Source organism: Tachyglossus aculeatus, chromosome 6 (genome assembly GCF_015852505.1).
Source record: "Tachyglossus aculeatus isolate mTacAcu1 chromosome 6, mTacAcu1.pri, whole genome shotgun sequence".
Lineage (NCBI taxonomy): Eukaryota > Metazoa > Chordata > Mammalia > Monotremata > Tachyglossidae > Tachyglossus > Tachyglossus aculeatus.
In genome coordinates, this window is record NC_052071.1 from 34,505,912 (window position 1) to 34,524,025 (window position 18,114).

The following is an 18,114-nucleotide window of genomic DNA, read 5'->3' on the forward strand; positions in this document are numbered from 1 at the left end:
CCCGGCTCCGCCAACTGTCAGCTGTGTGACTTTGGGAAGGTCACTTAACTTCTCTGGGCCTCAGTTCCCTCATCTGTAAAATGGGGATTAAAACTGTGAGCCTTAACTTGATCACCTTGTAACCTCCCCAGTGCTTAGAACAGTGCTTTGCACATAGTAAGCGCTTAGCAAATACCATCATCATCATCAAATCTTCCCCAGGTTCTAACAGCAAGTCATTACTAAAGCTGGGGCTGGAACTCTGGACTGCTGCCAATCGCCCTACCAGCTTCCCTTTCTCTTCTGGCTCTTTAACTTCAGATAAATCTTAACTAAACTCAGAGGTGAATCAGGAGTAAGTGGCTAATTTTATCACTCCCACAGAAACTCCGGTTTTTGTGAGACTTGTCAGGGCCACATTTGGGGGTAGATACTTTCAGGCCATAAGGATGAGGTGTCGGATAGCTAGTTTTCTGATGCCTAAACTTGTTCAAGTGGAATTAGGAAATAGATACAGTGCTGGGAAACGTTGCCTTTGTTCTCAATTTACAGCAACTATATTTCAGGGTACATGAAATGAATGGAATAATTTAACCCAGCATGAGCAGAAATACCTACCCCTCCCACAGGTGTCAGAGAAGTTACTGTGAGAAATGTACCCCGGCTCAATTCTATGTTCTGTAATGACTTTCCCTAAGGTTTTCTTTATCATTAGCAGCTGGTTATTAGTGCACGTTGAGTAAAATGACAGAGTAATAACTGAGGAACATGCACCAGTTAGAACCTCAGTTATTGCTTCTAAACTTTTTTTCTCAGAAGTCTCTGTTCTGTGATTTGGGATTTGTCTTCCTCCTCCCTATCGGTTGCTTTGGGAAGCTACTTTGTAAAGAGGGTTTTCCCTAAAATTTGCTGCTGGCAGGTGTTATGTAATATTTTCGGAGATTGTGGACTTTTTGGGCAAGGTTTCCATTTTTGCACTTATGTTGCCTGGGGGCAACTGCATTTCCCCCTACTCCCCGCCCCCCCCCCCCGCCACACCATCCTGTGCCTATATGTCCCTCTCCTTGACTTTTCATGTGTCACAAGCTGTCGATGTCAATTTTTCCCTGGCTCCACCTCCAAAGTCCCACACCAACTTCACTGCCTCACTGAAAACGTAAAGCTGGAACCCTTAGGCCAGGGTCATTTAGGACTTTGCTGGAGAAAGGTCAAAGGTTGGGCAGATAGCCAAAGATGACCAGGCAGTCAACCATTTTTATTGAGCACTTACTGTGTGCTGAGCACTGTACTACACAATGGGGAGAGTACCAGAATATAACAGACACATTTCCTGTCCACAACAAGCTTACAGTCTAGAGGGACGATCTTACAGTCTATAGGGTGACCACCATGAAAGACATCAAGGATGTAGGACACTGTACTGTAATTTGGACCAGCAGAGAGGCTGAAGCTTTTTGCCAAGGCTAGGGGTTAGGAGACTGGAGCAGCTCCCAGGGAATCTCAGGCATGGCAGGGGCAACCAGATGTCAGTTGGGGCAACCTGCTGTCAGCAGGTTCTCTAACAAATGACAAATCAGAACTGCCCCATGTTCAAATTCCTGACAATAAAAGATCCTTTCTTCACTTTACTTGACACCTGATTTAAAATAGAATACATCTTGAATTGGTTGGCCTTTGCCTTTTTGGGAATTAAATATGTGGATTATAATGGGGGAAAATCCACCCTTGCCAATGTAAGCTACAATCCTCTTCACTTGCCCTTTTGAGCACAGCCATTTGAATGGACAGAAATTTGTAATTTGGGGATCATTTATTCCTGCATATTTTAATAGCAGGCAAGCATGTATCTTTTGACTAACCACCGTAAGGATCCCTAGTGCCCGGCTACAGTCCCGGAAAACTGTAGCGATTCCTTACGTACCTTACTAATGAAAGCTCTCAGAGAAGCAAACACGTGCTTTAGGGAGGCCTCCGATTGGCCATTTTTAAGAAAAGCGAGATGAATGTCAAAAACTTTTTTCATTAGAGGGTTGTGGCCATCGTTGTTCAAGAGCTGGTTCTGCAAAACAAGAAAACAAACACATTTTGCTTAGTTTCTGTTCCTTCTATAATGGGGATGAGCAAAATAGAGCCCACAGGCCTGATCTGGGTCACTGATGTTTTCACAAAGGGCACCCACTTCTGCAATGCTGGCTTCTCCAGGCACTGAGGCAGAAGCACATACAGTTGGTAATGCACACGCTGCTGGCTTACCCTCCATGGTTTAAACCTTCCCCCAGCTTTCACTGTCCACCCCAACGGCTATTATGTGGTGAGTGGCCCTCAGGACAATAACTGCCCTCCTCTGTCCTATACGGAGTGGAAAGAGAATTAACCTGGCAAATTTCCACTAATGAGGTTGGACGCAGTCCCTGTCCCACATGGGGCTCACACTCTTAATCCCCATTTTCCAGATGAGGGAACTGAGGCACACAGAAGTGAAGTGACTTGCCTAAGGTCACACAGCAGACATGTGGCAGAGCTGGGATTAGAACCCAGGTCCTTCTGATTGCCAGGACCACGCTCTATCCACTGAGCCACACTGCTTCTCATGCTGCTTCCAGTAGATATGGAATTAACACACAATGAATGAAAACACTGCATATTTTTGTAACAGCTTTCCTCTCGGATCTCTCAAAATTCTTTAGAAACATTAACAGAAAGATTTTATCCCCACTGCTTTGTAGAATTAAAAAGAATTATCCATTCTGCTTATTGAGAGATTCATTCAATTAGTTAATCTGAGGAGAGGTTAATCTTGAGCTAAATTCTCATAACCACACTAACGTCTCAATACCAAAACAGAGACTTGAGCAATGGGAGAATAAATAGGCAGGGGAGTGGAAGAATAAACTGAGATTTCTTTGCAAGATTACCTAATGCAAGTGGCATTAGAAAGAGACAAGGCTCCGTTTCGGAGGAAACAGTAAACATTGTTGTACCACCAGGGTGGCATGAAGAGGTGGCATAGAGAGGGGAAAGGAGCAGGTGAAGACCTACACTTGGAATTTTCACTCTCAAATGAGAGTCCTCTAGACTGTAAACCCACTGTGGGCAGGGAACGTTTCTACCAACTCTGTTATATTGTACTCTCCCAAGAGCTTAGCACAGTGCTCTGCACACAGTAAACGCTCAATAAATATGATTGATTGATTTGAGCTATGCTGATGCTGGGTCAGAGTTAGTACACCAAGCCAAGCTTCTGTTCTTGTGCTGCCCTGCCTGGTTACTACCAGGAAATTCCTGCCTGGGAGTCAGTCTGGGCTATTTCTATAGGGAAAGGCCACTCCATTCAGCTTCCAGGCTCTACCAGGAACCTGGGAGACTTGGGCCCAGGCCAGATCCCTTCCACCTAGTGAGCAGAGAGCTGATTTTGATGAAGGAGTGGGAGAGGACAGAGCTCTACAGAGTAAGACAAAGAGGAAAAAAAGAATAATAATAATAATGATAGTGGTATTTTTAAGCAAATAAACCTGTACTAAGCATTGGGGTGGATACAAGCAAATTGGGCACCCAGTCTCAACCCCCACTTTACAGATGAGCTAACTGAGGCACAGAGAAGTGAAATGACTTGCTCAAGGTCACCCAGCAGACAAGCGGCGGAGTCGGAATTAGAATTCATAACCTTCTGACTCTCAGGCCTGTGCTCTATCCACAGCTGGCCCCTTCTCCAACTCACAGACCACCACAGCTGCGGGGACTGGGCTGGGGAGTGGGTGGGAAGAGGTGGTTCCCCCTCCCAGGCCTCCACCCCAGCCACAGCTGGGGAAGAACCAACTTCAGCCATGGTGGTGAAATTAGTTAAAACACAAAATATGACGGTGGGAGTAGGGGGGTGGTGAAGCGGGGAAGAATTTAAAGAGCAGAAGGTCTGCCAGGAAGGAGGAGGATGGGTGGGTTTATCTGATCACCAGTTGCGGATGCCAGGATAATAATAATAATGATGATAGTTTTTGTTAAGCACTTATTATATATCAAGCACTGTTCTAGGTGCTGGGGTAGACACAAGCTAATCAGGCTGGACACAGTCCCTGTCCCACATGGGGCTCGCAGTCTTAATCCCCATTTTACAGATGAGGGAACTAAGGCACAGAGAAGTAAAGTGAGGAGTAAGGAGTAAGGGGAGTGAGGAGTGAGGTAAGTAAGTAAAGTAAGGAGTGAGGGGGAAAGTAGTTTATCTGGAAAATCCAGTCAAAAGCACAATGTTTTTCATGATTATTTCCAACCTCTGCCTTATTTTGTCTTTTGAGCTCTTGGATGGCGACCATTTGACTTTTTGGTATGTTTTACCAAAAAACATCCTTGATTTACTTGTCTTCTCCTTGTCTCTCTTTCATTTTTACATGTCTTGTGCTGCTTTGGCCTACATTTTGTTCTTCTCATGGGCTTTTTGTTTGTTTGTTTTTTCCTGTTTCTGGTTTTTTGTTTTTTGTTGCTTTTTTTTTGGTGAAATGACAGCCAGCCCAATTTTCACTTCACTGGAAGTGAATTTGTTGTGCCGTCCCATCTGAGGGTCACACTGCAGACAAGTGTCAGAGCTGGGATTAGAATCCAGGATGGGATCCAGATAAACTACTTTCCCCCTCACTCCTTAGATAGTCTGGACAACTGTCTTCACTTTCTACTACTTTGCAACTGGCCAGAACATGAGAATCAAGGTGAGCCAACAATCAGTCAGTCATGAATGCAGAGAGTGTCTTAGATGCTTGGGATCTACAAAAGGGCAATGACAAAAACACAACCACAAGTATGGACGAAGAGAAGAAATAAATTGAAAAATAATTTGAGCAACTTGAAGAATGGGTTGAGTTAATCAGGAAGTCTTTCATTGAGAAAGTGTGTTTTTATCTGCAAATTAAAACAGTTTCCTGATAGTCGATAGCATTTATTGAGTGCTTACTATATGCGGAGCACTCTACTAAGTGCTTGGGAGCATTCAATACAACAGAGTTGGGAGACACATTTCCTACCTACTAAGTTTGACTTTTGGTGCTTCATTAAATGTTACTCCAGCAAACCAACTAACCGTAAATTTCACAGGGGAAAAATCACTACTGTTTCCATTTTTAATAAAGATAAAATCTGACAAGAAAAATCACATTTCTACTTATATATGTCCTTTCTAATGACGAAGATGCCAACAGCCTCTCAGCCCTCAAAGCTCACCTTGAAACACTGAGTAAAGAAGGAGATGGTGTCCAGAACTGTCAGGGAAACTTCGGTAGCAGTATTGCCTTCAAGAAGTGCCTGGTGTACAATGTCTGCTTCTGATGTCCCAGAGTCTAGAATCATGAAATAAAGGAATGTTTTGCACATGGCCAAAGTTCAGTGACCACTCCAAAACTCACCCAAGTAAACACAAAATCAAGCAAGAATAAAAAGTCAAAGCTCAAAATTTTCAATCTCTGCTTCTGGAACCGACCTCATTGGAAGGATATCAGTCAGTCAATCATATTTATTTAGTGGGTACTGCATGCAGAGCACTATACTAAGCACTGGGAGAGTACAATATAACAATAAATAGACACATTCCCTGCCCACAACAAGCTTACAGTCTAGATGAGGAGACAGGCATTAAAATAAATAAATAAATACATATGTATAACAGATTCTGTCTTTGAGATTTCCTCAGCAGCAGACACTGGGGGACAAGGGAGGAGTGGAGAAGCTATATTTACTCTTTAAGACCTGAAGATGGCTTTGGCTACCAATTTCTGTGAAATGCACTGCCATTTCAGCAATGGAAAGTTAATCCATACTGGCCCAGATTTCATCCCACTTCTTAACAAAAGTACTTCTCTCAGAAAAAGTTGTGTGAATCCACAACTGAAAATTGCCTCAGAAAGTGCACAATTAGCTCCCTGCTTTTTCTTGATGTAGAGGCCTAGCTGAAGTAGGCCAAAAGTCAGTCACACACCACTGAAACAAGGGTAATTTTTGAATGAGATGTACAGGAAGTTGGGCCAATTAATCAATCAATGGTATTCACTGAGCACCTGAGGGCAGAGCACTCACTGTACTAAGAGCCTGGAGGGACAACTTTGACCTTGATATCAGGTCGCTCTGTCAGAATGACAATTTTTAGGATGTTCTATTATTTAAAGCCTCCTTAGCATGTGTAACTTAAGAACTTTGGAAAAAGGCAAGATATTGAACTATACATGGTACTATTATTCATTCATTCAATCGTATTTATTGAGCACTTACTGTGTGAAGAGCACTGTACTAAGTGCTCGGAAAGTACAAATCGGCAACAAATAGAGACAATCCCTACCCAACAACGGGCTCACAGCCTAGAACATTTATGAACACTTTTAACAGCACACATGAAACATAATTTAAAAAAATACACTATGTAGTGTATTGTAATGAATAATCAAATAAAATCATAAGAAACTCAATCTTCTATAATATCAAACACCAGTAATACTAGATTTGTACTTACTGAATTGGAAAAATAAAGGGGAGGGTTATGCCTTAGTTACCTGATCTATTAACACTGGGAGCCCTATGTAAGACAGGGACTGTGCCCAACCCGATTATCTTGTATCTACTCCAATGCTTAGTAGTGCCTGGTGCATAGTAAGTGCTTAACAAATACCTCAGGAAAAAAGGCCATGCAACTTAGGAAAGGTTAGTTGTGTCACTTGGGGGAAGGAGGAAGAAGACTGCTTGGGAGGCAGCAGATGTAAGGTTGGAGGCTGAATCAAAGCCATTATCTTATTAGATATTAGTCTTAAAAGACATGGAATTCCATTTTTTTTTTAATTTTAGGATTTTGGTTTGCTTTTTTTCCTTTCCCTTATCCCCCTCTCAGTCTGGCCAGCTCCCATTTGTTTTAGTCTCATCAAAAGTATATATGCATTTCCATGGCATGGCACAAGCAACTAGTTTTCCTAAAGGCTCATTTTCACCGGTTTCAGCAAGGACTGAAGACACACACACACACACACACACACACACACTCTCTCTCTCTCTCTCTCTCTCTCTCTCTCTCTCTCTCTCTCTCTCTCTTTTCATTTGGGAAGCCAACATAGGGTGCCACACTCAATCACTACTTAGAAAGCAGGTGAAGGCACAGCAGTGTCTGCTGCTGCGGAAATCTCAGAGAGAGAATCCGTTCTGTGACCACAGCAGGCAGTTGCTCCCTGGGCCAGCAGCTTCACAATGCCTGCGTTTGACTCAAGGGGACCGGGAAAGGATGGCAAATCAAATCCCACTAATGGTAAGATATGCCTTTACCCAATCTCATCCCTCCGAACTCTAAATTAAAGTCCTATATAAGTGGGCAGCCCAATGTTGAGCTCTGCAACCTTGTAGGCAGAGGTCATGTCCCCAACTCTGTTATACTGTGCTCTCCCAAGTGCTTAGGACAGTGCTCTGCATGCAGTAAGTGCTCGATAAATACAACTGACTGACTGATTGCTGCTTGAAGAGACAACAGTGCCTTTTAGCCACCTGAGCAGTTCTGTTAAGGGATGTAGGTCTCCTCCTAATTAGCAAAGGGCCTAGAAAAGGTGACCTCCTACATAATAATAATAATAATGATGGCATTTATGAAGCGCTTACTATGTGCAAAGCACTGTTCTAAGCGCTGGGGAGATTACAAGGTGATCAGGTTGTCCCACGGGGGGCTCACAGTCTTAATCCCCATTTTACAGATGAGGTAACTGAGGCACAGAGAAGTTAAGTGATCTGCCCAAAGTCACACAGCTGACAATTGGCGGAGCCGGGATTTGAACCCATGAACTGTGACTCCAAAGCCTGTGCTCTTTCCACTGAGCCACACTGCTTCATAATGTTCGCTGGCACAGCTCGGGAGATACCAGCTTGCAATAACCATCACCCACATCACTGGAATCTCACTGCCGGTAAGCTTCGCATTTGATTATGAGAGGCATTTTCCATACCACAGGGCAGTTCAAGTCCTTCTAGAGTCAAAATGCATCACATTGGGCTCATTTTAAAATGTATTTCTACACTTACTATGATTAAGGGTAAATGAACTTTCCAGGCTACTGAGATGCTGAAGCCGAGCCTGCATCATTCCTGATCTGCTACGAAGGGCTGGCATAGTTTGTGATTTCCGGTCAACTCCAAAGTGTTTGGTCAACCAAGCGTCATGAATTCTGAAATAAATTTCACAATTAGGGATCAACCACTGTCTATTAAACTTAGCTTAATAATCATCGGTTACTATAAACAGTAAATAACTCCCATACTAGCCCAATACCATTAGAGGCACATCACAAACTAGTCACACAAAAATTGGTTCTGGCACCCAGGAATATCCCTTATATGGGATCAAAACCATATGGATATTAGGTATGATAAACATGTGGGGATTGTTTGATAACCAATGTAAAGAATAGGAGTAACTTGACTCTTTAAAGGCAGAGTTCATCTGAATTTCCTAAGTGAAAATGTAAACTGCCCTCTCCTGGGCTAATGAAAAAGCCGTCCCACAACTCTTTAACAAATGCCTTTTAAAAACAGGAAGGGAAAGATATTCTAAAAGAAAAGGTACTATACCTTGCTATGTTTCTCTTCCCCACATATCTGAAGTGAAACAAACACACTCTAGGAAAAGACAACAGTGCATTAATAATATTGAGGAACTAGAAAAAAACCTTTGATTAGTAAGCAAATAATTGAAAACATAATATTCATACTTTTGAACACAACTGTGTGACAGGGAGAGAGTAAGTAGGGGCAGGGGGGATATATAGACAAAAAGTGACCCATTTATACCAAATTGCAATCAATCAATCAATCGTATTTGTTGAGCGCTTACTGTGTGCAGAGCACTGTACTAAGAGCTTGGGAAGTACAAGTTGGCAACATATATGATAGCAATTCAAATATACACACCAACACATATCGTAATTCTGCTTGTAGGATCATTCGTTTTCCTAAACATATAAACCAAGATGAGGACATCCTTCCTGTATTAAATCAGTGAAAGGAAAGGATCTGACGCAAGATTTTCTGCTCTCCTTAGGTTTCTATTTTTGGCTGAACACCTTCAAGACTACTGTTATATTAAAACTCTAACTTAGAACACTGAAGGCCAATTATCCTCAGTTCCCTATAACACATTCAATTCGATAATGTGGGGATGGTTCCTGAAGGACCTTGATTTGGGGGAAAATCAGCCCAGAGGAACCACTGATTCAATGGGAATTAATGGGTTAGGGAATTAACAGTTCAGAGATAACACCATGACTGGCATTTCGTATACAAACTTCTATATTATTGTTACACATGCCATTAGCCAAATACTTTATAAACCCTGCCACTCGTTTTACCTTTTCAAATACTCAAAACTTGCAAAACCACAAAGAAGTTCAAAGCAGTGCACAGCAGGGATGGAAGACAGAACGATCTGGAGCGGGGCACTGGTAGAATAAGAGGTGTTGGTGCATTCATTCTAGTTTGACTACATCAAAGCAGACAATTTTTTTCTCATTACAGTTCCACAGCAGCAGGAGCCTGGGTCTCCTGATTCTCAGAGCAGTGCTCTTTAAACTAGACCAACAGCAGGGCGGTAACATAGACCAGTACAAAAAGACAGATCATTACAGATGCCAAGAAGTAATGTGGCGTAGTGGATAGAACACGGGCCTGGGAGACAGAAGGACCTGGGTTCTAATCCCAGCCACACTACTTGTCTGCTGTGTGACCTTGGGCAAGTCACACCTTCTCTGTGCCTCGGTTACTTCATCTGTAACACGAGAATTAAGATGGTGAGCCCATGTGGGATATGGTCTGTGTCCAACCTGACCAACTTGCACCTACCCTAGTGCCTAGTACAGTGCCCAGCACATTCATTCATTCAATCATACTTATTGAGCGCTGTGTGCAAAGCACTGTCCTAAGCACTGGGGAGAGTACACTATAACAACAGAAACATTCCCTGCCCACAACAAGCTCACAGTCAAAAGATGGTAAGCACTCAAATTTTAAAAATGATTCTACAATTCTGGCTTTTTTGTTTAGATTGGATCTGTTCCCTCTTCAGTATTTTACTGTACATATTTATCTAATTTTATTTGTGAAAAGGCCTCTATGAGAGATTGTACTACCAATTTTAATAAATCGTCTGTCTAGAAATACAACTACAAGATCAATAAGGGTAACTTCACTCATTCATTCATTCAATTGCATTGATTAAGTGCTTACTGTCTGCAGAGCACTGTACTAAGTGCTTGGGAAATCAATCAATCAATCAATCAATCAATCGTATTTATTGAGCGCTTACTATGTGCAAAGCACTGTACTAAGCGCTTGGGAAGTACAAATTGGCATCACATAGAGACAGTCCCTACCCAACAGTGGGCTCACAGTCTAAAAGGGGGAGACAGAGAACAGAACCAAACATACCAACAAAATAAAATAAGTAGGATAGAAATGTATAGGTAAAATAAATAAATAAATAAATAAATAGAGTAATAAATATGTACAACCATATATACAGATATACAGGGAAAGTATAATACTACAATAAACAGTGACATTCCCTGCCCACAACAAACTCGCAGAATCAGCAAACCTATAAGAACTTAGCCAAAACATGAAAATAGAATTCTGTTTGCATATACCTGTAAAATACTTACTCTAAAAGTGTCAGAATATTTATGAGCTCCTGTGGAGATACTTTGTTCCAGTAAGTTAAAAGAGTATCTGCAAATGAAATGAACAAATAAACTATCACAGTTTGAAACTTTATTAACTAGAGTTTTTAATTCCTAAAACTCATTTTGTCAGAGAACTGCCTCACATGTTTTTTCCATCCATATGCCACTTGTGTGAACCTGGTGGGGAAAAACGAACATTTTTCAGACTCATACAGAATTGTCAGTTTTGTCTCCCCTTTCAAATGAAAGCTTCTTGAGCTACTCAAGAGTCAGGATCATGTCTTGGTAAACTCATTCAGAAACCTGTAGAGTGCCTTGCAAAGAAATGGGCATTCAATAAATAGTTTGAGGGGACAATGATGAAAACAAGCTCTTGAAAGGACAAGGTACGTGTTGTGCAGCAGTTGACATTAGAGATATGAGCATGAGGCAAGCTCCCCAGCTCAATGTGGCAACCACTTACCAATCCACAACACAGACTATACAGTTCTGTGATGACACGCTCTGTGCACTTATACAGTTCTTCCCCTTCTACTCTGTGCTCATGGAGAAGTAGAAGAAAGGTGAGAACAAAGAGAGAAGGAAATGGGATGGGATCTGGCCTGTCACAGAGACTGGGAAAATGAATAAAGCTCCAAGTCCCAGGACACTAAACAGCCAAGAGACGAGCAGAACAGCTGTGAAAACGGCATGGGATAGAGACCTTCCAGAGAGCTAGGCAAACCCAGAGTGGGGGTCTCAGGGATGGAAGTAGACGAAGATAAGGGAAATAAATGAGAGGCATGAAGAGAGAAAAAGACAGAAGGGTAGCAGAGTAGCAGCAACTTTTGGTGGGCTTCAGTTAGACTTCCATGTTGCCTTATACAAATTTGGCAGACCACCTAAATTGAGGTAGCCTAAAGATTCTCTAAAATGATCCTCCCCTTGGTTTACATATCTGTAATGGCAATTAACTTCACAGTTTGCCATACAGAGTTTCTCAAATGCTAAAAAGACACAACTGATTGGGTCAAAGAAGCCAAGGACTGTTATTGTTGCTTTTTACAAGAAAAAAATATCATTTTACAGACTTTCTGGCTGAGACCTTCCTGCCAAGATACAAAGACAGCCTCTTAGAGAACAGTTAGCAAACCAAATACACTTACTCTTCATATTTACTGAATCTGGTTGAAATCAGTGAGGTCAGCACAAATGGGAACATTAAGAAAACAATTTGGGGGGGGCTTGCTAGGATCAGAAATGGCATGCCCCGCAGACCCATGTATCTGACTCATTTGGACTGTAAAATCCTTGTGGGAAGGGACTGAATTGTACTTTCCCAAGAACTTAGTACAGTGCTCTGCACACAGTAGGCACTTAATAGGCACTGACTGATTGATTCAGTCAGGGAAATTTACTGTATTAAATTGGGAGCGATCATTTTCAGAAACCTGGGACTGGAACGTCTTAAATATATCATTAGCAGTAACATTGTACTTTTGACTCTTAATCAAGTGAATTTGGTATGGACTACTCCAAAGATGTGAGGAGCAACCTTTGAGCCGCCTCACCACAACTCCCCTTCCTGCTCGCCTCCGAGAATGAGGCAGAATGGGTGTCCCAGGCTGCTCCCTTTTGTCTCCAGTTTGCTGGGGAACAAAATGAATCCAGGGGCCCTCAGTGCATTGGAGAAAAAAAAAAACACTCTGTGGGGAGTGGGTACAGGCAAAAAATTAGAGAGGGAGCACCTTGGGAAAAGAAATTTAATTAAGTTCTGCAGGCCCAAGTTTGTGGGGATAGCACAAGAGGTTGTCAAGTGATGCCAGCAATGCCTACAAAATTACAGTCCACTTGGTCATCTGATAATCTCTGAGAATACTGGTGATTAAATACCCTTGCTCTGTAATATGCTAGCAGCTTACCTTCTGAAATCATTTTTACTATATACAGGTAGCACATCAGGAGGCTTCTAATCTCATACTGGTCCAGCCTGTTGTACTGGGATACACTACTCCTTGTAGAACTTCTTCGGGTCTAAAGATAAACAAAAACATACCACTTGGAAACTAAATCATAACGAATTTCCATAGCCTTTCATTTACGGAAAATAACAGGCAAAACAAAGACTTTTAGCATGAATTTCGTTCTGGCAAGATCCTAAGGCTTTCCTCACAGATAAAAGCCTCAACATATGGGGAAGATTTTCACCCCACACTCTGAAGACAAATAAACTCTGTATCTGCTCATGGGCCAGTTGGAGAAGTCCATGAAAATGGTCCCTGTGGTCCTGAGGATTAGCAAGCAATAGAGTGAGAAAAAAAAACAAACATGGAGGACTTTTTTAAACATCAGTAACGTATGCTGTCACACTAATTTTCTGGGCTTCATCCACCTCTAAATGACCTCTCTGGCTACTCTCCATAAGGGACAAAGCACCCACCAGTGGGCTCCCTCTCTGAGGAATTACTGCCCTCCCTTACTGATGTCTCAGGGTGCCTATTTCCCAAATAACAACAATAATAATAACTGCAGTATTTGTTAAGTGCTTCTTACGTGCCAAGCACTATACTAAGCAGGGCAGATATACAATAATCAGGTCAGACACAGTCCCTGTCCCATGTAGGAGTCACAGTCTACGGCAAGAGGCACAGGTAGTTAGTTCTCATTTTACAGATGAGAAACTGAGGCACAGAGAAGTGAAGTGACCTGTCCAAGAACATAAAGCAGGCAAGTGTTAGAGCCAGGATAGAAACCAGGTCCTCTGACTCCGAGGCCTGTGCTCTTTCCACCAGACCAAACAGCTTCTGTGAACTGGTAAGGATTTGGTGGGGAAACTGGGGCATACACCATGTTGGGCTCAAGTCAGCATTTTTAAAAGTCCTGGGCCCCCCACTGATCAACTATGGCAAAGTAAAGGTTGGCTCATTCTCCCTGGGGGTGAGCCCTTCTTTCAAATGACTGAAAGCATTTCAAGCCTCAAACTTCTTTCTCCAGACCAGCTTGACCCAGAAATTACAGCTCTCCAAGAATCAAAAAACGTCAGCCTTCCTTCTTTGCTTTGACTGTTCCAATGACAGACACGAGAATAGAGGGAATACCAAAATGGCAGCCAGGCTGGGGGATTAGTCTCCTTTCCATGTCTGAGACTGTGGGAGATGAAAAGAAATACGTTTAACCCCTTCCCCCGATCCTGATGCTTTCTAGGCAATCTAATGGGGATTACATTTTCACCCGTGCTGCACTGATCAGGAGAACTGGCTGCCCCTTCCGTGCTCATTGAGCCTCTTGAGTCTTCTCTCTTCAGTCCATGCCCATTTGGAAATGAGGATCCATAAACTGAAAGGAAAAACCCCAAATGTCAGTAATGGAAAGAGAACTACAGAAGTATTACTATAGAATTTTGACGAGATTTTTATTTAGACAGCTTTCTCAGGGTGTTTTTGGGCCGAAGGTAAATCTGCTGCCAATGTGGGTTTGGCACCTGGAAGCGGGTGGGAGGGGATTAACTGGGTTACAGTTTTTCTGCTCCATACGTTTGCTCTCCCAGTGCTCCCACACAGAACTCGCAGGCATACTGGTTCTAAAGACCAATCTGTCATACATTGGCTTTGCCTCTTAGTCGGGGAAGGGGCCAATTATCATGGCTTCCCGCTCCCTAGGCATGAGCCTGAACTGAGTAACCTGGAACCCAACATTCTGGCACTAGGATCCTCAGGTGCAGTTGCCCACTCCCTGAAAACACAGAGGAAAGAACACACTCCTTCCACACCCGCCATGACTTGGCTGGAAGTTCCGTTTATAATAATTGCACTATTTGTTAAGCACTTACTATGTGCCAGGCAATGTACTAACTGCCAGGGTAGATAAGAGATGATCAGATCCCACACAGGGCTCACAGTCTAAGTAGGAGGGAGAACAGGTATTGGATCCACAATGAGGGAACTGAGGCACAGGGAAGTTAAGTGACCTTCCCAAGGTCATACAGCAGGCAAGTGGTGGAGCCAGGATTTGAGCCCAGATCCTTTAACTTCCCGGCCCGTGCTCTTTGCTCTAGGCCATCTTGCTTCCCGGTGTTCTGCCAGCTCCAAGCAGATAATCCCGGCTAAGCAATCGGCTGCGTCAACACGTGCTCTGCCTCCTAACAATGAGGTCACCAGGATTAAGTTTCTAGAGAGATGCAGAGGAGCAGAATCACCTTTCCCCTTGGCTCACCCTCAAGTTAGGCTCTGGGGCCTTCGGTGTGAACTTTATAACGATGGCGTTTATTAAGCGCTATGTGCAAAGCACTGTACTAAGCGCTGGAGAGGTTACAAGGTGATCAGGTTGTCCCATGGGGGGGCTCACAGTCTTAATCCCCATTTTACAGATGCAGTAACTGAGGCCCACAGAAGTGAAGTGACTTATGCTCGGATGCTACATTAATATAAGTGTGCAAAGCACGGGAGGAGATGCAATCACTTTTCCTCTTGCAGATTCCCACCACGGACAAATGATGGTTAACTCTTCCCCTCCACCAGGGATAGAAGTGGGCACAATATGCCCAAGGTTGCAAAGCAGGCAAGTGATGGAGCCAAGATTAGAACCCAGGTGTCTTGTCTTCCTTTTGCTGTGACAAAAACTTCCCCTGAAGCCTAAATGACAGAGGAAGTTTTGCTGTTGAGACTGACAGTAGTCCTCCGATGGGTTCATACAAACAAGACTCCTGCTCCCTCCCCTGCCACAACCCCTGCCTACACTGCGACTCTTCATGCCCACAGAAGATGTGCATAAGCTCTGAGGAGCCTGGATCAGCAAGGATGTGACTCGGGAAGAGCTGGTGTGAGGCCAGAGAGGACTGGAGTAAGCACTTCAGTATAGTGCTGTGAATACAGTAAGCAATCAATTAATCCCACTGACTCACTGCCTGAATACATTTTCTGCCTGCTGTGGCCCATCGATTAGTTTTCTCAGAACTCACAAAGGGAAAGCTGAGGGACAGGCCAAAGCCTGGTCATGGTTGTCTGGCTCACCCCCTGGCTCCTAGAAGAGGTCATGAGGCAACAGGCTGAGAGAAGGTGGAAAGGGCCTCCATTCCCAGTGAGTAATGGCAAAAGGAGGCCACGGATTCTTGCTCATTTCCCCATCTAAAGGGAGATGGCAAGGAACTCCCCCAAAATAACGTAAAGGTTTCATCTTCCCAACCAGGGCTCGACCACTTTGTTGCGCAGAAGAGCTGAACAAAATGAAGTCTCTGAACATTTGCTTCACAGAGAGTCAATCGGGCAATTTAAACCCACGTGAATGTGATTTACATCACTGTGGAGTGATAATTATGAAATAAGAAAAAATGTAAATGAATAGTGTACACAGAGGATCTTGGCTCAAGGAGAGGAGAGAGAGAGAGGAAGCCAGAAATAGTAAGGAAAGGTGAGAGGAAGTGAATGAGGGAGAGAGAGAGAGGGAGAGAGAGAGAGAGAGAGAGAGAGAGAGAGAGAGAGAGAGAGAGAGAGAGAGAGAGAGAGAGAGAGAACATATTTCTAATTCTTTTTGTTTAGGCAGGGAGGAGGATGGGAGCCAGGGGTACAAAGCACTGTGCCTGCGGCCTCATTCCTCACTTCTTCCTACCACTGTGCTGCTGCCACCGAGTGCTTAGAACCTTCGGTGTGCAGGGATGAAAATGGGGGTGAATCTTTTTCTTCAGCACACACAGGGGCCATGATAAAAACACATGGCACAGGGCTGCTTTCACCTCCTGCCCTAAAATGTGTACCCATCCGCCACTGTTTACAGTTTATGTGGCACCCTTGGGGGTGAGCAGTCCCCCTCCCTGTCTGACTCAGCTATCGCTTCCGCTGGTGTGAGTCTGGAAGGTGGAATCTGTGGAAAGGGGGTGAGAGAAGCTCCGGTTCGCCCTGCCACCTGATGAAGGCCACAGGAACCCCACCAGCTCCTTGGGTGGAGCCAGAACCTCTCGGCTAAGAGCAAGGAGTGGAGCTGCCATCTTGGCCCACCTCAACCCCTTTCCTACACAAAAGCCGTGGCAACAAAACCAATGGCATTTTCCTCATAATGCCAAGTCCTTTGAGGCAACGGTCCCCAGAGTGAGCTTGAGAGGCACTTCTGGTGTCAAGAAGAGCCAGGACTGGCTTGAGAGCCAAACCTTGACCACCTCTGTTCCAAACCAAGAATCCAGGGCATGCATACGTCCCATGGACCTCTCACATGGTGGAAATGAACAAATCATACTGCCGCGGTAAAGGGAAACAGCTAGGTTTACATTCACATTCAAGACTGATCTTCTTACTTCAAGTACCATTTAAGGGGCTTAATTACCTGTGTCTTTGTCGCCAATAAGGCTCACTCTATTTGAGGGTGAGGTGAAGCCACACACAAACTCATCTCTGGAGGCCTGAAAAGCAGAAGTCTAAGGTCATTTAAGTGTGTTTCTATATCAGCAGAATTCCAGACCAGAAATTAGGACACCAGCTTTTTGCAACCAATCCTATTCTTCCCATCACTCCAGTTAAAATCAGAAACCCATCAGTGCCTGCAAATGCATTAGTAAGCCTTGGAAAATGTGGATTACATGTCACAACTGTGAATTCCACCCCAGCCACAAGCTGCTGCAGCCAAAAGAACTGGAGAACGTGCTCTCTGCCAACAGCTGCTTCACGTGTTGGAGCTTGGACGTGCTTCTGCATATGTGCTCAGCTTGGTTCCAAGTCCCTGCAGGCAAGGCTACAGGCTGGGATTGGGAGGGGCAGAAAGGGGATGAACTACGAATAACTTGGCTCCAAGGGTCTGAAAGAGGAACGAGGCCAATGGGGTCAAGAAGTGTCCAGAAGGAGGCTGCCAAGAGGGAGGAAGAGGAAAGTTAATCCCTGGGGACTGACTTCTGGTAAAAGAACTCTGTTCCTTTTCTGAGCAATTTTCCAGGCAAGATACACACAGACTCACTAAAGAGTAAACAAAACGGCAAAACTAGGAGGGAAAAGATCTTCATGCGGTACGACGGAGATGTTCACAGCCTCGTCGAATGGAAAATACCCTAAATTAAGCTACTAAAGGAAAACACACCGTAATTTTTGAAAACTGAATAATGTACAGCATGTCAAAAGCTTCCGGCCATAGAAAAGAAAATAGGACGAAGGACAGAGGAGAAAGAGAGTGTGTGAAATATACAGAGAGACAAATAAAAAAAATCCAGACTCACAGAATTAGACATGGTGCTGCAAGAATATGTGGTATCACGGCCGGCAAGTCGCTGGGTGTTTTCTAAGAGCACCCCGACCAACGGAAGGTACAACTGAGCTATTTTGGCCTGTTGATTCTGAAAGACAATTACCATCAAAAGTTATTAGTGCATGATTTATAGACATTGACCAACTATGAAATTATCTAGAACACTGTGGCTGAAATAGGGAATTAGCTTCACATGCCTCCAAATCACCACCCTTTATAGACACTAGAGAAAGACTACAGTTTCTATTAGAGCTGGCAG

The 18,114-nt window shown here is 43.7% G+C and overlaps 1 protein-coding gene across 2 annotated transcripts in view; it reads right to left on the reverse strand.

Annotated features, from left to right (window-relative positions):
- Positions 1-18,114, reverse strand: part of DOCK11 (dedicator of cytokinesis 11) — a 164,677-nt gene that overhangs the window by 28,708 nt on the left and 117,855 nt on the right. For both annotated transcript variants that reach the window (XM_038747890.1, XM_038747889.1), the window contains 9 exons: positions 17,827-17,943; positions 16,947-17,022; positions 13,858-13,970; positions 12,557-12,668; positions 10,635-10,701; positions 8,551-8,598; positions 8,005-8,147; positions 5,185-5,300; positions 1,901-2,038 (listed from right to left, as the gene is read on the reverse strand). In XM_038747890.1, coding sequence (XP_038603818.1) covers positions 1,901-2,038; positions 5,185-5,300; positions 8,005-8,147; positions 8,551-8,598; positions 10,635-10,701; positions 12,557-12,668; positions 13,858-13,970; positions 16,947-17,022; positions 17,827-17,943 — 930 coding nt within the window. The remainder of the gene's footprint in view (positions 1-1,900; positions 2,039-5,184; positions 5,301-8,004; positions 8,148-8,550; positions 8,599-10,634; positions 10,702-12,556; positions 12,669-13,857; positions 13,971-16,946; positions 17,023-17,826; positions 17,944-18,114) is intronic.